Below are 23,324 nucleotides of genomic sequence, written 5' to 3' on the forward strand. Positions count from 1 at the left end.
ATTTATTCGTTTAAACGAAACAACGAATTAATATTTCTTTATAAAGAAGGGGGTTGGATGGCTGAATGGTTAGCACGTGCGCGCTGTATCATAAGGCCTTTCATTGAGTCAACTGGCGTGGTTTCGAATTCCCGGTTGTACATGACAAGGAGTAGGGTCGCCTGTCCAACCTCATGGGTTTTCTCCGGATCCTCCGGTTTCCTCCCATATTGAAAAAAAGTATATAAAAGTGGAATCGTGCACTTATAAGGGGCCCCGAAACCCCCGCCCCCTCCCCTATTATCTCCGCCATCCACTCTCCGCTATTTTAAAACTGGGCATGGCAATCGGAAACGCTTTAGACCTTGTATTTAAACTATAACGTGCAGTTGGCAAATCGTCTATATATTATCTATATACAACTACTGTACTATACATGATGCGTATAGTCCACCTAATCTAAATCCGGGTTTGTACATAACGACATATTAGACAGAGATGTCAAGCTCGGTTAATTTTCTTTACAGTGCTTGCTTGGTTCTTACCAACACCACATATTACAGGTGTTAATTATAAAACATCACGTATTACAGGTGTTGATTATGATGCTATTCAGGTAAGACTTGATATTACTTTTATTCTTCTATGACTTATATGATAACAGATAGAATAGCTTTATTGAGATTATTCACTAGGTTTGATAACTACAACGCTTGATAACGGAGATTATTCACTAGGTTTGATAACTACAACGCTTGATAACGGTGAGAGACTTACATGTGCATAATAACAAATAGCTTTATAGACAACATGTATTGGGGGATCACGGTGGCTAAGTGGGTAAGACGCTGGCTCGCTAGTCTGGAGAACGGGTGTTCGACCCCTGCATTGGCCGAGAAAGTTCATCCAGATTTTCAGGCGTGGTTCCCCCTTGTCAGTGATGCAGAACAGAAGGCCTGACAAGGACATCTTTCTAGTCGTTCGGATGGGGCGAAAAACCGGGGTTCCGTGTACACATTGGTGTGCACGTAAAATATCCCTTGGAAGTTGGAATTCGATATAAGAGTAGGCCGTAGTGCGGCTATCCGGACAAAATTTCCCTCATAGCACACTGTATGGCATATGTCCGTCTTCTTTAGCCAAGTTCGGGACTAAACAGTATAGGACGTTAAACTTAAAGCCCATTTCATTTCATTTCGACCATTAAACTACACTGAATGTAATCCATAAAGTTGTCTGTTATTATATAATGTTATCACTAAATGCCTTTAAAGGTTATATACCCATATCGATGGGGAGGGGGGAGGTGGATGGCTGAATGGTTAGCACGCGTGCGCTGTATCATAAAGCCTGTCATTGAGTCAACTGGCGTGGTTTCGATTCCCCGGTTGTAGGGTCGCCTGTCCAACCTCGTGGGTTTTTTCCAGGTCCTCCAGGTTTCCTCGCACTGCTAAAGATCCCTACGCGCAAGCGCATTATGGAAATAAAATTAAACCATATGTTAGACTCGAAATGAACTAGTTTGTGTCGAGTGGACGTTAAACCCCATCCCTCTCTCTCTCTCTCTATCTCTCTCTCTCTCTCTCTCAGTTAATAAATCTAGTGAATGTTATCCATAAAGCTGTATATTATTATATATATATTGCTATCAAATAACCTATACAGATATGAATGATAATCTGTCACTACATGACCCGTACTTTACAACGCACAGGAAGCTACAGCATCCATTCACTTGATATACACAACACACTCGACGCTTACGACTGTTCACACGACCCATTAACCTTATCTGATATACATATATATATATATATGTTGTTTATTGTTTGTAATGTCTGTGTCCGTGGGTTTGTCTTGCGTCCTGACAAGGACAGTTGTCTAGTCCTTCGGATGAGGCGAAAAACCGAGGTCCCGTGTATACATTGGAATGCACGTAAAAGATCCCTTGGCAGTTGGAATTCCATATAAGAGTAGGCCGTAGCGCCGCTGTCCGGACAAAATTTCCCTCATAGCACACTGTATGGCGTATGCCCCTATTAGCCCAGTATAGGAGCAGAACAGTAGGACGTTAAACCCCATTTCATTTCATTTAATTTCATTTGTCTTGCGTAATTGTTTATATTTGTGTATTGTTTGTAATGTCTGTGTCCGTGGGTTTGTCTTGCGTAATTGTTTATAGGCGTTTTTGTGAACCGATTAGATTAGACCGATTAGCTATTATACGCATTTGTGAACCAAGTTGATTATGCTAATCGTTACATTTGTGAGACGATTTAACTCAACTGATTAGGCAAATCGACCTAATCGTCCCAGGAGGTGTTTAGGCGATTAGATTTGACGTTTTCAAAATGGCGGAATGTTCGACATCGTAAGTAATTTTTAATGCTTATTGTTGTTTTTCTCCATAAAAAATGTTTTTTTAAAACGCATTTGATGTGTTTAAAGTAGCTAAGTCTCTAACTCAATATCATCCAAAATCTTCAACATTGAAAACACGATTTATTTGTCAAATTATATCAACATTCATGTTGTGATCTTAACGGGAAAAGATGGGCTTTTGATATCCAATATTTAAGACAAAATAAACATTTTACCATTGGTACACTAATCGTGTACCATAATGCGCTTCAGCCCTAGTTGTATCAAGAGACTCGAGGGACGAGGCTAGACACATTGCACCAAATCAAACGGCGTATGTAAACTGGAATAACCAGACGCTAGAAATTTGCACTCGCTTGAGACTGCTGGCTTATTTCGCCGAACATAACGGATTTGAAATTGGAGTAAAAACGGAAACCATTGAATGTAAATCAGTTTATATACATTCATATTACAGTATTATATGCATTGCGACCCACTTTTGTCAATTTCTAGGTCCCAAATGTTAGCGATTTAGCTCCTTTAATGTTAACTTTATAGTCCACAAGAATGTTAGATCACCTCTGGCTCTAAGCAATTTTAGGCCCTCTGGGTGCCAGCAGTGTCACTGTAATCTGTAGGTAACTTGGACTACACGTGAAACACACGCCCCCCTCGTCATGTTAGCAGAGACAATTTTTTTTCTGATCGGTGTCCGTGGTGGCAGCCATCTTACCAAATCGTAATTATCAAATTTCACATTTGTGGACCATAGCTAATCAAATCGAAATCATACCAAATCGTACTAGCAAATCAAAACCTAATCTAATCGACTCACAAAAACGCCTTATATTTATTTATTGTTTTTAATGTCTGTGTCCGTGGGTTTGTCTTGTGTAATTGTTTATGTATTTACTAGTATGATTGTATAGTAGTAAGTTACACCGTGAAACATGTTGAGATTAGAAGATCCATTTAGGCGCGTTTTCCATGTACGCGTTTTCTATGTACATACTCGTTTTCACTGCGGGTCCGCACGCGTTGTCGCCTTCGAAAAGTCGGTCTAATACAAATGTAACGGCGCCGTTTGTATGTAACCGGCGGAAACGCGTGCGGAAACGCCACGAAAGCGTGTACATAGGAAAGGGTACTACTACTACTACTATTACTGAGGTTATAAAGTCCTCTTCCATTGAGGGTGATATCGCTGACAAGTATTCCCCAGTCATCAGTTTTTCCTTGATCGTTCATGATTGATTAGGGTTTTTTAAACTACGGACACTCTAGTCGTTGGCGTGGGGCCTCGGACTGCCCAGTATACCCATGATTGATTAGGGTTTTTTAAACTGCGGACACTCTAGTCGTTAGAGTGGGACTCCGAACTGCCCAGTGTACACATGCGTTACGATGATACTGCAGTTATTTAAAGTAGGTAAGTCTCTAACTCAATATCATCCAAAGTCTTACACGTTGAAAATACGAATTATTTGTCAATTCAAATCAAAATTGATGTTGTGATCTTACCAGGAAAAGGCAGGCTTCTGATATCCAATATTTAAGACAAAATAAACATTTTACCATTGGTACACGAATCGTGTACCATATTGTGTTTTAGTGTCATTTGCAACAAGTGACCAGAAAGAACGAGGCTAGACATATTCAACTGGAGAGCCTGCTTAATAGACTGGAATAACCAGACGCTAGAAATTGCTATAGGGTTGAGACACGTATGCCGTATTTCGCTGGACATAACTGATTTGAAATTAGAGTCAAAAAGGAAACAATTGAATGTAAATCAGTTTATATACAATCAGATTACATTATTATATGCGTTTCGACCCATGTGGGTCAGTTTCTAGGTCCCAAATATTAGCGATTTAGCTCCTTTAATCAGATTGCCAGTGATTTGTAATTTAATTAGTACAATGTGTGTGTAGAAGTATGTCATGACGTTATGATTGACCACGTGTATAGAAGTGTGTCATGACATTATACTATGGAAGACCAAATGGGACAATATTCATGATTCTTGTTTTTACATTCCAGTTTGAACATTTTAGACACGAACGCAACATTCTAAACTAATGATTCTTGTTTCTACATTCTTATGTCAACATTTCATGCACAAAATCAACATTTTAAACAAAAAATTGACTTTATGTTTCATTTTCGGCGTTTTATCGGTAACTTTTATATATCATTAAATATTAAAATTAAAAAATAATTTCTTAATTTTACACGACAAAGAAATCAATTCATTGGTTTCTGAAAGTATCTTAAAAAAAATCTGGAATTTTAACTCATGAAAATATTTTCTACGTTTCAAAAAGTCTTGAAGTTAAAATCTTGAAATGAAAATGTTCCAGAAAAATATAATGAATTATCAACATTATTACACCAGAGGGCGTTAGCTTATGGCGTTATGCCTGACCATGTGTATGACGTTATGATTGACCAGTGTATAGAAGTACGTCATGGCGTTATGACTGACCATGTGTATAGAAAGGTGACTGACCACAAGGGATCGCTTTGTCTACGATATCACCTTAGGTGGAAGTGGACGTTAAACTCCAGAAACGAACGAACGAAGGGATCGCGAATTATGTAAACAGAACATACCCGTACACTTCCTCTGAAGTGTTTATTTCTGACACTTCTAGGAACATTTCAAACAAAGTGTTAAAAACAACTCCACCAAGATGTTGATGTCTAACATAAATCTAGGAACATTTCAAACAAAGTGTTCACTAAAGAACCACTTCCAACAAGACGTTAAATCACTAATCTATAGGTCCCGTGTTCGAACCCGGTGTTGGCCGAAAATGTTCATCGGGATATTCCGGCGTGGTTTCCACTTATCATTGATGCACGGAGGGCCTGGCAACGGACAACATCTAGTTCTTCAAATTTGCGTGCACGTAAAAGAGCCCTTGACATTTGGGATTCGAAATAAGAGTAGGCCGCAGCGCCGCTTTACAGGCAAAATTTCTCAAATGACACACAACATGGCGTCCGTCTTCAATTAGCCCGGTCGGAACAGAATCATAGGACGTTAAACCCCATTTCATTTCCTTATTGATAACAGGAACATTTGATACGTGGGGGTCGAATCCCCGGTTGTATGTGACAAGGAGTAGGGTCGCCTGTCCAACCTCGTGGGTTTTCTCCGGGTCCTCTGGTTTCCTCCCACTGCTAAAGACCCCTACGCACAGGCGAATTATTGAAATAAAATTAAAAACCATCTGTTCGTCCCGAAATGACCTAGTTTGTGTCGAGTGGACGTTAAACCCCATTTCTCTCTCTCTCTCTCTCTCTCTCTCTCTCTCTCTCTCTTGATACGTGGGGGAGGATTACGGTTTTGTACACCCCACCACTCACTCTAAATTATGTCGTTAAAGGGAAAATTCTGTTATGTGTTTTGTATTTTAAAAAAGGAAACATTCTGTTATGCGTTTTGTATTTTAATCAAATATTTTTTTTTATATAGGTTTTAAAAAAAGAAGATCTACTACACCACTTCTTGATATTAACAACAAACGACAGGTCATGGGGAACATAGCGGATTTGTTTAGTCGTAATAAAGATTGCCATACATGGAAAATACAAAATAGAGAAACTCTATCCAATCCGGTGTATTCCTATGTCAATTTAGATGGCACGGGGATATTGCTGGATCTGTTGCGAGATGAGAATGGACGGAAGAAAGTTAGAGATATGATCGCAGATGAAATAACATCGAAATATATTACAGGCCAAGACGAAATGTGTATAGTACGTACACTCATTAAACACTGCCTCTATTTAACAACAAAGATCTGTCATGAAACGCGGGGGGGGGGGGGGGGGATGGCCGAATGGTTAGCACGTGCGCGCTGTATCATAATGTCTGTCATTGAGTCAACTAGCGTTGAGAGAGAGAGAGGGGGGGGGGGGGGAGAGAGAGATGGGGTTTAACATCAACTCGACACAAACTAGGGCATTTCGGGACTAACATAAGGTTTAATTTAATTTCAATAATTCGCTTGCGCGTAGGGGTCTTTAGGAGTGGGAGGAAACCGGGGGATCCGGAAAAAACCCACGAGGTTGGACAGGCGGCCCTAATCCTTGTCACATACAACAGGGAATTCGAAACCACGCCAGTCGACTCAATGACAGACATTATGAAACAGCGCGCGCACGCTAACCATTCACCCCCCCCCCCCCCAAAAAAAAGGCTTATCTTCATTCTCTTACCCATACGAGGGGTGTTGGATGGCCGAATGGTTAGCGCGTTCGCGTTCAATCATAAGGTCCGTCATTTAGTCAACTTAGTTGTACGTGCCAAGGAGTAGGGTCGCCTGTCCAACCTCGTGGGGGTTCTCCGAGTCCTCCGGTTTCCTGCCACTGCTAAAGACCTTTACGCGCAAGCAAATTATTGAAATAAAATTGAACCATGTGTTAGTCTCGAAATGACCTAGTTTTAGTCGAGTAAACGTTAAACCCGGCCCATTTCTCTCTTTCATTAGCTCAGTCGGAGCAGAACAGAAGGACGTTAAACTGTTTTCTCTCAATAATATTTGTTTAGGAACAGATTGAAGAACAGAGAGAACTCGGTAGATTCCGGGTTATATCGACAGCTATCCAGAGATCAGTATCAGCATTATCGCGCTCAAGGAAGTTCAACGTTGAAGTCACAGCAAACCAAATAAAGGTAAAAGTCTACTTTCAATTTAAGTGTAGTGATATAACCATTTTCATTACTTTCATTAGCACGTCTGGTACAGAACAGTAGGACGGTAAACCGTATTTATTGCATTCATTCATCGGTCATTCATCGCATTCACTCATCGCATACATTATGAAATATTAGATAAAGAGCTGACAGTTCTCACTATAATAATTAAAAACTAGATAATGTAAGGGGAATTTGCTGAAAATTGCAGTCAAATTGATCCACTGTGAACCGAGAATTTAGCGATTGAATTTTGGGCCTAGCCTCGATCATCATTACGATAAAAAAACATAGTCTCGATTATCCATTTTTTGATTTTGATTTAATCATCAGAGAGCGTTGAGAAGCAGATCGTATTATAATCCAGTAAATATCGCAGGCTAGCGATTGCATCGAGAGTTGATTATGGTTTGGATAGGTTAATTAATGTCTAATTAATAATTTAGATATCATTTCAGGCCTAAAGAAAGACCTGCAATAGACAGATTTAGCTCTTGCATAATGTATGATTAATACTATGACATCATTATTAATGTGACGTCATAATGTATGTTTAATCGACATATGAAAACTTTCAAGGGTCACACAAAGAAATAATTATAATCATCCTCTTTCCTAATTATCTGGCAAAGAACAGAGACTAGTTGGTCGGATGGGAAGCAAACCCAAGGTCCATTGTATGTGTGGACAGAATCACCGCTATCCGGGAAAAATTCCCATCGTAGAGCTCTGTATGGTGTGTTCCCGTGTTCATTGGCCCTATTTAATTTTATTTCTGTTTCTATTTGTTTCTCTAATAGTATTTATTTCATTCGTCAGCCACAATGTTGGAAGGAAAATAAACGTGGAGGCGTCGGTGAAACATCTTTTCACCTGTGTTTCCTGAAAGGTACACCCGAACACCTGGAAATTGCTAGAATATTCCTGGAAGTCCACCCGTCTATGGCTAATGATGTATACACTGGTGACGAGTACCGTGGTGAGTACACACGTTAAAACATCAAACCGTTCGCCAACTCCCCTAAATAGGCCTACACGAACAGTACCGGTGTTAGTTAACACAGCTAACTCCCCTAAATAGGCCTACACGAACAGTACCGGTGTTAGTTAACACAGCTAACTCCCCTAAATAGGCCTATATGAACAGTACCGGTGTTAGTTAACACAGCCAACTCCCCTAAATAGGCCTATATGAACAGTACCGGTGTTAGTTAACACAGCCAACTCCCCTAAATAGGCCTATATAACCTGTACCGGTGTTAGTTAACACAGCCAACTCCCCTACATAGGTCTTTACGAACAGTACCGGTGTTAGTTAACACAGCCAACTCCCCTAAATAGGCCTATACGAACAGTACCGGTGTTAGTTAACAAAATAAACTAAATAGGCCTACATGAGAAGTAATGGATTGGGTAGACACCTTAAAACATCAAACCGTTAGCCAACTCCTTTAGATAGACTAACACGAAAAGTATTGGGTTGAGCAAACTGTTAGTCAAATAGATTAACACGAAGAATATCGGGGTGAGTAAATCGTTAGTCAAATATACCTACACGAAGAGTATCGGGGTGAGTAAATCGTTAGTCAAACAGACCTACACGAAGAGTATCGGGGTATTATTCTAGAATGAATAATACTATAGTGTTATTTTATGTTGTGTTACTGTAGAGTGATTAGGATATTGCTGTGTTATATTTATGAAAGATTTTGCTGTGTAATTATAGGTGAGGGTGGTTTACATCTAGCTATAGCTAAAGGTAATCTAGAAGCTGTACAGCTGTTGGTGGAGAATGGTGCTGATGTCAATCAGAGAGCCACCGGTCAGTTCTTTCAACCAGAAGATGTGAAGCAGGGCAAAGACAGAAAACAGACAAACTATGAAGGTATTCAAAAAATTAAATATTTGTTTATACTCCCATGTTGGATCTAATCCCCACTCATGCTCTCATCTCTTCTTCCCTTGTTATTGTTCGTCTTCTTGTTCGTCTTGTTCTTGTTCTTGTTCGTTTTCTTGTTCTTGTTCTTGTTCTTGTTCGTCTTGTTCGTTTTCTTGTCCTGGTTCGTTTTGTTCTTGTTCGTCTTCTTGTTCAGGTTCATCTTGGTCTTGTTCGTCTTCTTGTTCTTCTCGTTCGTCTTCTTACTATTATGTTCTTGTTCTTGTTGTTCTTGTTGTTCTTGTTGTTCCTATTCGTCTTGTTCGTTTTCTTGCTCTTGTTCATCTCGCTCTTCTTGTTCTTGTCCTTCTTGTTTGTATTCTTGCTATTCCTGGCCTCTTGGCGGAATCAACGGTACATGATGACAACTGGACCTCTCACTGGAATCAGCTGTTTATGAACTCAACTTTCTCGGAAACTACAGTGTCAAACCTTTATTAGTACTAAACATGTTGTTATAAAATATACACCTGTTTGGATGAATCAGATTATTTACAGCTAGATGAACGGAAAGAGATGTGTATCTGTGGTTGAACAGAGTATATCTGAAAACACACGATGCTAAAGTTATGTTTAAAATTACCATCGTCATTCGCACAGTGTCTGATCGTTAAGATGGGACGAAAACCGTGGTCCCGCGTGTACACGTTAGCGTGCACGTGTAAAGAAGAAAATGAAATAAAATGAGATTTAACGTCCTACATTCCCCTTATCAGTGATGCAGGTCGGAGGCCCTTTTAGGGCATAATGTTTTGTCTTTCGGATTGGACGATAAAACCAAGAACCCTTGAATAGTTTTGTATGGCGAATGTCCATCTTCACCTGTCCGATTGGAGGTTTGTTTATTTTCAGGTTATGCCTACTATGGAGAATATCCCCTGTCGTTTGCTGCGTGTTTTCAGCATACAGATATTTATGACTATTTAATAGAGCATGGTGCCGACCCTTATAATAAAGATGACTTTGGTAATACAGTTTTACATATGGCTGTTATACATAACCAATCGGTAGGTAGATAATCATTATTCCCCTTGTTTGATGTAAGAGTTATTCCCCTTGTTTGATGTAAGAGTTATTCCCCTTGTTAGGCGCAAGATTAACTGGTTTAAGAGTGTTTCTATAGTTGTGTATGTGCCTCCGTACATTATATATATATATATATAGAGAGAGAGAGAGGGAGTGAGAGAGAGGCAGATAGAGACAGTGACAAATAGACAGATAGGGGAGACAAAGAGAGAGCGAGAGACAGGGATATATGGGGGGGGGGCAGACAGGGGGCAGACAGCAGGCCGAGAGAGAAAGAGAGAGAGAGAGAGAGAGAAAGAGAGAGAGTTATTAATCGACCACCATGTCCCCTAATGGACTGGAACTGTTATAACTGTATAATGAATCTACTTAAAGACCCAATGCCCCATTCAACTCTAGGGGAACCTCTTGAAAACTGCAATATGAAGTATTTGAATGTAATTTTCAATATATTCTTTTTTCATTATCCATTTTTGAACTAGCAAGAACTAGCAACTCTTTTTCTAAACCGCTTCATTAGTTCAGTCGGATCACAACGGTAGGATGTTAAGTCCCATTTTATTTCATTTCTTTATCTTAATCTTGCATATTGGATCTTTAATGCGTTTTAAATCGTTCATTACTTGCATGGATACATGAGAGCCACCGTGGCTTGGTAAGTAAGACGTTGGCTCGCTACATGCGAGTCCCTTGTTGGTCGAGAAAGTTAATCGGGACTTTCCGGAGTGTTTCCTACTTGTCCGTGGTGTAGGACAGATGGCTTTTCAAGGAGCAACGTATAGTCGTTGGGACGGGAAGAAAAAGCGCAGTCCCGTGTACACATTAGTGTGCACGTAAAAAGATGGCTTGGCAGTTGAAATTAGAAATAAGACTGGGTCGTAGCGCCCGAGTGAAATTTCCTTCATAACACACTGTGTAGCGAATGCCTGTCTGCATCACCCCATTTAATTTGTTGCGTCACTGGCTACCTAGTATGTTCAAAGTCGCATGCAGTTGGGGCAGAACAGTAGGACGTTAAACCCCATTTCATTTGTTGCATCACTGTCCACCTAGTAAGTTGAAAGTCTAATGCAGGTGAATCAACTATGTTAATATATACTTACTTAGTTTGTGTTAAGTGGACGGTAAACCTCATTTTCTAGTCTCTTTTTCTATTTGTAGAAAATCTACAGACATGCTGTTAAGAATTTTCAAAACGCCGTTGAATCTAAAAACAAAGCTGGGTTAACCCCTTTAACACTTGCCAGTAAATTAGGCCGACCTGAAATATTCCAGGAAATGTTGGAGATAAGTAGTACGGTAAGTAAACAATATATTTATGTATGTTTTACTACCATTTTAAAAAAAACTTGGAAACGAGAGAGGGAACTGCAACACTTCCATAACAGAGTAACAGAGGCTGGACAGGCTGGCCGATCTGTTCATCTGCTGGACCAAATGATAATGCTGGTGGATAGAGTAGCACTAGCAAAGGCTTAATCTGTGTAGATGCTGAATCACACGAAGATGCCAGAGGAGAGAGTAGACACTACAAGATATTTAAAGGCTTTTTTAACTCAAAATGTTTTTAAAAAAAATAAGGCAGTAGGTTGTTAGAAAACAATAACCCATTTTGCTTTTTCGAGTTTGACTAACGAATGATTGATATTTTTGTTTACATTGTGACAGCAAAAGTGGAAGTTTGGTAACATCATCTGTTCACAGTATCCATTAGACGCTCTGGACTCTATTGGTCCTAAAGGTGAAACTGGTAAGTTTAGCACCCTAGAGTCTATTAATGAATAACTATAGTAGAGCCATCAAGAATAGCTCTAGCGTCAATTACATTAATGAATAATTATAGTAGAGAAGCAAGAATAGCTCTAGCGTCAATTACATTAATGACTAATTATGGTAAAGTCATTAAGGACTATTAATAGATAATTAAGCAAAGTCATGTCTAAATTATACGGTTTCCAGATTGGGAGTCGGCATTGATGACTATATTAGACGGAGAAACAGATGAACACGCCGAGATGTTGGAAGGCCCAGTGATGTCCCAGTTATTGAGAGAGAAATGGAAAACCTATGCCAAGGTATAATATGATATAATTTATTTTAACTTTCTCATATTTGTTCTATCCATAAAGATGAGTTTGTCCATGTAGAATTAGTCAGTTGCTTAGGTTACTGACATCCCCTTGGTGACGCTCCCTTATGCACAGACCGACATGTTTCTGTGACTACACGCCCTTGGTGACATCCCGTTGTGTACAGGCCGATGGATAACTGTATCTTGACTACTCGATGTTCATTATATTGTAGAGAATGAGCATAGCCAGGACATATAATTGTCTTAAAGACATGTAGAGACTTCAATTAGATGTGTATAGCTATGATACATGCCTTTATTAAATCGTTCGTCTTTCTAATCTTATAGGTTTATTGAAATATAATTGTATCATATGTTAGTCCCGAAATGACCCAGTTTGTGAATGTTGAACTCCATGTCTCGCTGCATTATATTGTAGAGACTGTGTGAGAATGAGAAAAACTGTGATATATGTCTGTATTATGTTATAGAGACTAGCTGTTTAGGAATGAGTATAACGATGATACATGTGTGTATTATATTGTAGACACGGTTCTGGTGGAGAATGGGTATATCTGTGACACATCTGTTAACAATAACTGTAGCTGTTTATACACGACCTAATCATGGTAATCTACTGAATTTCTCAGAATTAACCAATGTGGTAAGATAAATCCTCATTTTGTACCAAGAAACGCCCCGATATATTCTTCTTCTTCTTTGGGCCACGCTCCGCGTTTACTATGGGCCAGAAACCGGACATGGCGTCATCGTCGCCATCTTGGCGTTGTGATGTCATATCAAAAATCGAGCCACAATTATCCAAGAAAACAGCAATGTTGATCGGACTGGCATTGGCGGAAGTTGTTTTTATTTTTCGAAAAGCGTAACCCCCGAATTTTTCGAGAGTAAAACGAAGACCAAGCGCAGTGATAATAAGCTCTAGTTAGGTGATCAACTCTGGCTTACTGTCGTGGTTTTAGGGGCTTGGAGATAGGGGCGCCTTCTCAACCCCTTATATACCCAGGGCCATCAGGTTTCCTCCCACTGGAAAGACATTTGTATGTGCATGCACTAAGCCTAATAAAATAAAACAACTTTTCTACGATATCACCCTCGGTGGAAGGATCACCCTCGGCGGAAGGGTCACCCTCGATGGGGTTCACCGTGTGCTAGTCTGGAGGTCGGGTATTCGATCCCTACATTGACCGAGAAAGTTCATCCAGATTTTCCGGCGTGGTTCCCCCTTGTCAGTGTTGTAGGACCGAGGGCATGACAGTTGGAATTCGATATTAGAGTAGGCCGTACTGCCGCTTTCCGGACTAAATTCCCCTCATGGCGTATGTCCGTCTTCATTAACCCAGTCGGAGCAGAACAGTAGGACCTTAAACCGTATTTCATTTCATATTATCAAGAATGTGATCGCAATTTGCGTCCTTTTCTTTTTATTGGCCATCGTAAATATTATTCAGAATGCATAATATATTTTTTGTGGAAGTCTGTTATAGGCTCAATACCACTCTTGTTGTAACTTAATAACATGTCCCAATCTTTATTCTGGTCAACAAATTGTACTATTTTAGAATATTTCAATTAATTGATGATATAAATTTCATCTTAACACACCTTATTTAAAAATTTTGAAAAATTCAACATAATGGTTTGAAACGTCTAACGTAAACCTTTTCAAATGAAACGTTGATTTCAAAATATTTTTGAACCCTCTGGACAAGTAAAATAGGATGTAATGGATAATTTACACAACAGGTAGGACACTTAAACATCTAGTACTTAGAGATATTATTTATTTTCTGGAGCTTTCAAGCCAGCAAGAGTGTTATTGTCCCTTTAAAGAATATGATATTTCTAAAGTTGACGACAGTTATTATTTTACCGGCTCGCTCCTATCATATTTACATCAACGATGCCCCTTAGGTTCTCGTGTCATTTTATGCATAGTAATAAATCAAACCTGAAGTCACGCAGCCTCCCGCTTTATTTTATCAGTAAACCGGTCTATTTTTAAACCGGCCTTCATAACTTGTATAAAGACGTGAATAGGTCATATGTTTAAAAGTGTAAACAAGATTTAAAGCTGAACTCCGATTACAAAACTACAGAAATAATTAACTGTTTGTTTGCATAAAGCGATCGCCATTGTTGTTCTACAAATTGAAAACAAGTATGGCGGTCGTTTAGGGTATTACCTTTTTTTATTTAATTATTTCTGTAGTTTTGTAATCGGAGTTCAGCTTTAATATCAACTATGTAAACCGTATATACTGTAAAAGATTTATGATGCTTACCGTAATAATTCCCGTCTTCATTATCCCAGTCGGAGTAGAGAAGTTGGGCGTTAAACCCCATTTCATTTCGTATACTGTGTCATCTGTATACTGTAATGTTATAGGTATGTACTGGGGATAACCCAGTCAATTGTTGTCATTGCAACGTACATTACCTGTATTCTGTAACCTCTCAGTACTGTTACCACTCCATACTGAAGCCACTCTATACTATTACCACTCCATACTGTAGCCACTCTATACTATTACCACTCTGTACTGTAATCACGTTATGCTGTTACCGCTCTGTACTGTAATCACTCTATACTAACCACTCTGTATTGTGTTTATTCTATACCGTAATCATTATATGCCATAATACCTCTAGACTGTAATCACTCTATAATTAACCACTCTTTACCACTGTATATTGTGTTCATTATATACCGTAATCACTCTATACTGTAATCACTCTAGAATGTAACCACTCTAAACTGTAATCACTATATACTGTTATACTCTACAATGTATCCACTCTATATTGTAATCACTCTATACTGCATTCAATCTATACTTTAACCACTCTATACTGCAGTCACTCTACACTGTTACCACGCTATACTGTAATCACTCTATACTGTAATAACTGTATATATATTGTTTCATAAAACAGATTCGTGTTATAGCAGAGTGCTTCATGTGTTTAGGGTGTGTATTTAATCTGGTGATGGAAGAAGCCAAAGTTGTAAAGGAGTTAGGATTACGTTTCTATTTCAGAAATTGTGTAAGTATAGTTTACCAAATATTCACAGTGTTTGCAGTCCTCCATTTTATCCTGCATTGGCGAATGGTTCGTTTGATCATAAGGTCTGCCATTAGGTCAAGTGGCGTGGGTTCGATTCCCTGCTTGTTCGTGACAAGGATTGAGATCGCCTGTCCATCCTCGTGGGTCCCTAAATCTGAAACAGGAAGTGTTTATATTCTAATCGGATGAGTAATTTCAACTACATTATAATCGCCGCTTTACACCACTATAAGTTGGTTAGATGTTGAGTAGTGTTGCTGGATGATGGTTCTACACAATGTTTAGATGTTCAATAGTGTTGCTGGAGGATTAATAGGAAACTTGAGTGTTACACCCATTCCTATCAGACAGGAATATTTTCTTATTAAAATTTGCTCTGTGTTGCTGGATGATTAAGAGGAAACTCGTCTTGACTGTCACTAGTCATTCTTATTCATATCAGACAGAAATGATTTCTCCCTAGAATCTGCTTTAAGATGGCTTACACACTAAACAGAATCTTAGAATGATTACGTGTTAACCTAATTCATGGCTTTTAGTTTGCATAATTCTAAATTTTTAGTTTGCATAATTCTTAATTTTATTGAGTTTGCATAATTCTTAATTTTATTGAGTTTGCATAATTCTTAATATTGTTGAGTTTGCATGATTCTAAATTTTCAGTTGGCCTAATTCTAAATTTTTAGTTTGCATAATTTTAAATTCTGTTAAGCTTGCATAATTTTAAATTTTGTTGAGTTTGCATAATACTATAAAACAATATTTGTTTTGGTTTTGTATCTTATTAGAAATATGCTCCAGACAATACAATCTATACCCTGTCTTGTGTTCTGATATTAATTTGTATACCACTGAGATTTACCAGATCAGTAGATGCTGAAGAAATATTACTCATCATCGCTGTACCAGGGGCATTCTGTATTCTTCTCTTCTTTGCAAGGTAAGAATTTTTAATTAAAATGAAATGAAATGAAATGGGGTTTAACATCCTACTGTTCTGCTCCTATACTGGGCTAATGAAGACGGGCATACGCCATACAGTGTGCTATGAGGGAAATTTTGCCCGGGCAGCGGCACTATCGCCTACTCTTATATCGAATTCCAACTGCCAAGGGATCTTTTACATGCATTCCAATGTATACACGGGACCTCGGTTTTTCGTCTCATCCGAAGGACTAGACAGCTGTCCTTGTCAGGCCCAATTTTTAATTATCATTATAGTTTCTAATAGTAAGTGCAGGAGGACCGTACTACACAAGAATTTTAATTTTCATTATGTGATTTTAATATCTAAGAATTTTCAGACATTTTCGAATGTAACCATATCCAAGCTCCGTGAGCCATTCGAACCTAGCCATGTGTATGTTCCGTGAGCCCTTCGAGGCTAACCATGTGTATGTTCCGTGAGCCATTCGAGGCTAACCATGTGCAAGCTCCATGGGTCATTAGAAACTAACCATGTGCAAGCTCCTTGGGTCATTCGAAGCTAGCCATATCCAAGCTCCTTGGGTCATTCGAAGCTAGCCATATCCAAGCTGATTGAGTCATTTGAAACTAGCCATATCCAAACTTCGTGAGTCATTTGAGGGTAGCCATATCCAAGCTTCGTGAGAAATTAGAGGGTAGCCATATGCAAGCTTCGTGAGTCATTGGAGGGTAGCCATATGCAAGCTTCGAGAACCATTGGAGGGTAGCCATATCCAAGCTCTGGTTGTTTTCCGTACCCACCTATTCGAAAATCCCTGCACCTCACTTCCAAGAGCAGCATCAAGTGGTTGTAAATATAACGATTAGCGGTACATTGAAGATTTAAGCGCCCGTTTAACCCGGTGGAGAGGTCGGGGGATTATCTTAATTTATTGGGTATTTTGGTGCCATCTTCATTAAAACAATAGGGCGTTAATCCTCGTTACATTCCCTTTGTTGATGGAAATATGTTGATATTATTTCAGAGGATCAACAATAACTGGACCGTTTGTTTTTATTATTCATAAACCCCCGTCCTTGATTGAAAAATGTTGAAATTATTTCAGAGCATTGGCAATAACTGGACCGTTTGTTGTTATGGTTTATAAGATGTTGACGAGGGATATGTTCCGATTTGCTATCGTTTACTTCTTCTTCTGTATCGGATTTGGTCTAGGTATTATATTTATTATATTGTTTTTCGTTATCCAAATGGGGGGGGGGGGGGGTGGATGGCTGAATGGTTAGCGTGCGCGTGCTGTATCATAAAGTCTGCCATTGAGTCGACTGGCGTGGTTTCGAATCCCCGGTTGTACGTGGCAAGGAGTAGGGTCGCCTGTCCAACCTCGTGGGTTTTCTCCGGGTCCTCCGGTTTCCTCCCACTGCTAAAGACCCCTACGCGCAAGCGAATTATTGAAATATACGACACACGAGGTTGGGCAGGCGACACCACTCCTTGTCACGTACAACCGGGGATTCGAAACCACGCCACTTGACTCAATGACAAACCTTATGATGCAACGCTCACACACTAACCATTCGGCCATCTAACCCCTGCGTCAGGAAGATGGGTCACACAAGGACAATAATACTAATAATAACTTTATTTAACGAGGCAACTTATTTAGTTTGCAAGAAAAACCCAAATTAATCTTCCATAAGTCTGGGTATTATATTGATTATGTTCTATTTAAACAAAACATTAGAGACACGGCCACTCACTCATTAACGGGTTAGACACACGGTGGCTCGCTAACAAGGGTGGGGGACACGGGTTAGACACACGGTGGCTCGCTAACAAGGGTGGGGGACACGGGTTAGACACACGGTGGCTCGCTAACAAGGGTGGGGGACACGGGTTAGACACACGGTGGTTCGCTAACAAGGGTAGGGCGGCACGGGTTAGACACCCGGTCACTCACTCATTAACGAGCTTGGGCGGCACGGGTTAGACACACGGTGGCTCGCTAACAAGGGTGGGGGACACGGGTTAGACACACGGTGGCTCGCTAACAAGGGTGGGTGGCTCACTAACAAGTGGGCGGGGCATGGGCTCGAATTTGAAAAATGGGCGGGTGCACCAATAAAATCGTCCATTAAACACAAGTTAACTCACTCCTTTGTCTTCATCCAGGTATAATGATTGTATATTTATCGTTGAAGTGGGGCCACGGTGGTTCAAGTAACACGTGACACCTCTCTCCTTTGTTTTCACCCCGGTATAATAATTGTAGAAGTATTGTAACCACTCGATTTGAACAAGGGGTGGGTTCGAAGGGGGCCACGGTGGATCAATGAGTATAGCTGGCACTAACTCACTTACAACATTTGATCCCGGTTTGGTCGAAGAAATTCCTCTTATTGTTCTTGCCTTGTTTCATCTTGTTAAGGAGAATATTGCAAGTTAGATCGCATGGTCTGCATTGAGCCAAGTTACGCGGTTTCGATTCCCCGCTTGTATTTGACAGGGAGTAAGGTGGCTTGCTCTCCTGATTTCCTTCCGATGCTACAGATCCCTACGAGCAAGAGAATTAATGAAATAAATTGAATCATATATTAGTCCTTAAAGTACCTAGTTTGTCTCAAGTGGACGTTAAACCCTCTCAATCTGTATTGTGCAGGTTGGCTCTCGAATAAAATATTAGGCCAAAAATGATCGCCCTTTTAGTTCAGTATATATAAAGAATTGAAAATTCCATCGACCAATGCTGCTCTCTGTAAAATAAGACGATCAGTAATTCTGTGAATCAAATTGATGGCCCTGTTTTAAATCTTGTTCTGTTTCAGGATTATCTCTGCTGTTTCGTGATATTGAGGACCAGTCAATCAACCCAACGAACTTCACAGACAATAAAGAATTCGCTATAGAAAGATTTTCTACGTGGAATGAGACCATACTGACTTTGATTCAGATGTCGTTTGGAGAATTCCAGGTAGAATATGCACGTTTTCTGGTTTATTGATTGTATCGTTGATTTGTGAATGTGTCGCACTGTATATGCTTTGTTTCAGATGACTTTTGGGGAATTCAAGGTAGAATATAGAACGTTTTCTGGCTTATTAATTCGATCGCATCGTTGATTTGTGAACGTGTCACGTACAATCGGGGAATCTAGCGTGGTTTCGAATCCCCGGTTGTACGTGACAAGGAGTAGAGTCGCCTGTCCCACCTCGTGGGTTTTCTCCGAGTCCCCCGGTTTCCTCTCACTGCTAAAGACCCCTACGCGCAAGCGAATTATTGAAATAAAATTAAACCATATGTTAGTCCCGAAATGACCTAGTTTGTGTCGAGTGGACGTTAAACCCCATTTCTCCCTGTCTCTCTGTCATGAACCGCCTGTCTTTATGGACATTCCGAAATGGATTTGTGATGTTTTGAAAAGGAGCTGTTTTAGATATGTCTCGTATTAATCCATATGTGGGGATATGTTTTTATTCTTTCAGTATGAAACATTTAATGAAGCTCGAAGCCCTGAAATAACCAAGTTGATATTTACAGCATTTATAACATTAGTGCCGATATTACTGTTAAATATGTTGATTGCTATGATGGGTAATACATATCATAATATCAGAGTTAAGGCAGAGAAAGAATGGAGAAAACAGGTCAGTCTCGTTTAGAGAGAGAGAGAGAGAGAGAGAGGGGGGGGGTCCACTAGGCCCACTAGGCCATTTCCGGACAAACATATGGTCTCATTTAGAGAGAGAGAGAGAGAGGCCCACTAGGCCATTTCTAGACAAACATATGGTCTCATTTAGAGAGAGAGAGAGAGGTCCACTAGGCCATTTCTAGACAAACATATGGTCTCATTCAGAGAGAGAGAGAGAGAGAAAGAGAGAGAGAGAGAAAGAGAGAGAGGGTGGTTGTTGAATGACCCTGGTCAAATACAGGCATGAAATCGACACCCGTTACAGCCACCCTTTCATTCAAGTCATATTGAAATTGAATTGGGGTATACATATGCAAAAGTGCAGATAGGTGCTGATTGGTTTGGGTAAATATCTACATTTAAGATTTAAGCCATTTTAGCCATCATATATACTTTAAACCAAATGAGCATGTCTAATTAGTAAACAAACGTCCCTCCGCCTACTATTTGAAGACGAAAATGTTGATCGATCCCCTTTATTCTTGCCAGTTGTTTGGGGGTGTCTACTCGTCGAAGAGATAAATAACAGCGATCCACAAATATTTTCGCGGACGTAAAGGTGTCTACCATGGTCCACTGGTCCGTCTTCATTAGCCCAGTTCGGAGCAGAACATTTCAGTTCATTTGGTCCACTGGTGTACGGATCATTGGGGATAAACGATTGAAAGTTCCGGAATTATATTACCTCGAGTGAAAAGGAGAATTTCGGAGTACAACGCATGTGCCGACTGCATAAAAAAAAATATATCAACCAATCATGACAGCTGAAACATATTTGTTACTTAAAATACGTCACGATTCTACTCACACCACCTCAGCTGTCGGGACTGACAGAACTGTGACAGGACTGAATTCCGTATCACTTGATTGCAATTCTGTCAATTCGGGACGTTCCGGATGGTACTAAAAGAACCGTTAGAACGCTTTCCAGGCACAATTTACCCCCTAGCATACTGCATGACAACTGTCCTTCGTCATTAGCCAAGTTGTAGCAGTTCACTAATCCGCGGGTGCAGTAGTCCGCAGCTATAAGAAATACTATAAATATGGGTATCAATAAACCTAACCCTAACCCTAACCCAACCCTAACCCTAATAATAGATATCGGCGGACTAATGAACCCTAACCCTTATCCAACCCTGACCTTAACAATAAATATCGATGGACCAATGAACCCTAACCCTAACCCAAACCTGACCTTAACAATAAATATCAATGGACCAATGAACCCGCAAACTAGTGAGCATTCCCCAAAATAGGACGTTAATCCCGATTTTATATTTATTAACTTTATCATAATGCGACTGTGTAATTTGTTTCAGAGAGCTAAGATTATTATCGTATTAGAAAGCAGTATTCGCAGACGTCAGTTATTGGCGAACAGAGTCAAGTATTCTGATGGGCGTGGTTCATTAGTGGTCATACGATCTGGACAAGATGCCATCGAAGATTTATGGTGGGACACAAGGCTTTAGCACACTGTTAACCGAGCTTGGTGTGGTGTGTGGTAGGGGTGGGGGTACTTTATTCGCAAAAGAAGCAGGCGTTATTGGCAACTGATATCAATCAAATTAGAATGAAAAGGGATTTGTGGAGAAGGGGGTGGGATGCGCGGAGAAGGGGGTGGGATTTGTGGAGAAGGGGGTGGGTTTTGTGTAATTGGGGGTGGGTTTTGTGGAGAAGGAGTGGGGTTTGTGGAGAAGGGGGTGGGATTTGTGGAGACGGGAGTGGGGTTTGTGGAGAAGGAGCTGGGGTATGTGGAGAAGGGGCGGGATTTGTGGAGAAGTGGGTGGGGAGGGGGGTCAACACATCTCAGTGGTGGGGGTTGTTGGGGGGGGGGGGCGTTATTGATATATTGATATTAAGACCAAGTGGTGTCAAGAAGGGAGGGGGTTGGGGTGTAATACATCGGTAACTTGTTGAATGCTAATCAAAATTTATCTCACTGAAAATTTATTTTTATAATTCTAAAATGAAACCAAAGTGCTTGGGGTAGGCGGTGGGGTTGGGGGTTCTTTTTGTATTGATATTAAGACCAAGTCTTTGCCAGTTGTTGATAATAACTTATGCCTATCGTGCAATTTAAGGATTGGAACATCATTAAAATCCTTTTCATTTTCTACTTTCGTTTTAGTTTATATATTATCACTGTTCTTTTTTTTGTATTAATTTGTAGCTATCCATGTATGCTATTAAATGGATTAGTTTAAGGATACGAATCTCATTCAAATCCTTTTTATTTGTTTTACCTTCTTTATTAATTTATAGCTAATCGCTATTCTTTTTGTAGCTATTTTTAATTTATTACTTTATAGCTTGTCAGTGTGCTGTTTGTATTAATTTGTAGCTTTTCATGTATAATATACTGAGCGCCATTGAAAACGCATCACTTAGTTTTTCGTATAACAAAATGATCCTGTAAACATATCTTATTTATTTTGCTTCTTATTGTGAACAATATTCAAATGGGAACACATCAATAACAACACATTTGTACACTTATGGATATTTAATCTGTAATCATGGGTACAAAGTCTAAGAGGGGTCAAAAACAAAAGTACGACACAGATGTCAGTAGCGCGTGTGTCCTCCACGGGCCATCATCACGGTAGGCTACAGCATTAACGCGACCCTTGCAAATGTGTAGGGCGGTCCGGTGATGAAGTGTGAAATCTCCCCACACCATTACACTTCTCCCACCCCATCGATTCGTTTCGAAGACGCAGCAGTCTGCAAGACGTTCCCCAAGACGTCTCCACACACGTTGACGGCCATCAGCGTGATAAAGATGAAAGCGACTCTCATCACTGAAGAGCACACTTTGCCAGTCTACTCTTCTCCATGTCTGGTGTCCTTGAGCCCATATCAAACGCCGCTGACGGTGATGATCCCTGAGGATAGCTCCAACATAAGGTCGTCGTGCACGGAGTCCTACTTCTCTTAGACGACGTCTTACGGTGTTGGCACTTACTGGTCCTTGTCTTCCGACGACTGCTGCACCTGTTCGAGTCGCTGGGCGGAATCTGTCACGCAGATGATTGACCCGGATGTAGCGGTCTTGAGCCTGGGTTGTAACGCGTTGTGGACCAGGATGTTGACGGTCACGTGTTGATCCAGTAACTCGAACACGTTCCACCAACCTTACAATAGTGGACTGATGACAATTGAAGTGTCTGGCAATAGCACGTGTAGACATGCCAGCCCTGGACATTCCCATGGCTTCATTCCGTTGATTTTCAGTAAGTCTCGGCATCTCTAGCTCGATTCCTTCACACGTCCAACAACAAATTACGACAGATTGACGTTTCACAGTTCATGTACTGCACATTAAGTTGAAAACATGCTTTTAAAGGGCTCACACACAATGCTGCACGTGAATATTGGGTTTTTCATGTGCATCTCGTGCAATTTTTTTTTGCACACTGGCCGATATGTTTTGCGTTTGGGAGCATTGTGTGAAACAATAGTTCATAGTATTGCATAATATTATACATATAAAACCACCTAGTAATAAAATATTTGGGGAAAAAAAGG

The 23,324-nt window shown here is 40.1% G+C and overlaps 1 protein-coding gene across 1 annotated transcript; it reads left to right on the forward strand.

Moving 5' to 3' along the window:
* Positions 1-459: 459 nt before the first annotated feature.
* LOC126822625 (transient receptor potential cation channel subfamily V member 6) lies at positions 460-21,385 on the forward strand. Its single transcript, XM_050551610.2, has 16 exons — positions 460-595; positions 5,828-6,111; positions 6,905-7,030; positions 7,871-8,030; positions 8,778-8,936; positions 9,840-9,994; positions 11,175-11,312; positions 11,682-11,763; positions 11,973-12,088; positions 12,632-12,748; positions 15,043-15,153; positions 15,963-16,114; positions 17,208-17,317; positions 18,928-19,073; positions 19,585-19,746; positions 21,113-21,385. Exons 2-16 carry the CDS (start codon positions 5,887-5,889, stop codon positions 21,263-21,265), a joined length of 2,112 nt encoding a protein of 703 aa, XP_050407567.1. The 5' UTR covers positions 460-595; positions 5,828-5,886; the 3' UTR covers positions 21,266-21,385.
* The last annotated feature ends 1,939 nt before the right edge of the window (positions 21,386-23,324 follow it).

The sequence above is a fragment of the Patella vulgata genome, chromosome 5, assembly GCF_932274485.2.
Source record: "Patella vulgata chromosome 5, xgPatVulg1.2, whole genome shotgun sequence".
NCBI lineage: Eukaryota > Metazoa > Mollusca > Gastropoda > Patellidae > Patella > Patella vulgata.

What these genes read in the sequence shown, in the direction of transcription:
- LOC126822625 (XM_050551610.2), top strand. Translation starts at nt 5,887, where the DNA reads ATGGGGAACATAGCGGATTTGTTTAGTCGTAATAAAGATTGCCATACA. An exon ending in TGGTCCTAAAGGTGAAACTG is followed by an intron (nt 11,764 to 11,972) that starts GTAAGTTTAGCA and finishes TACGGTTTCCAG; the next exon opens with ATTGGGAGTCGGCATTGATG. An exon ending in CTGTATCGGATTTGGTCTAG is followed by an intron (nt 17,318 to 18,927) that starts GTATTATATTTA and finishes GTTCTGTTTCAG; the next exon opens with GATTATCTCTGCTGTTTCGT.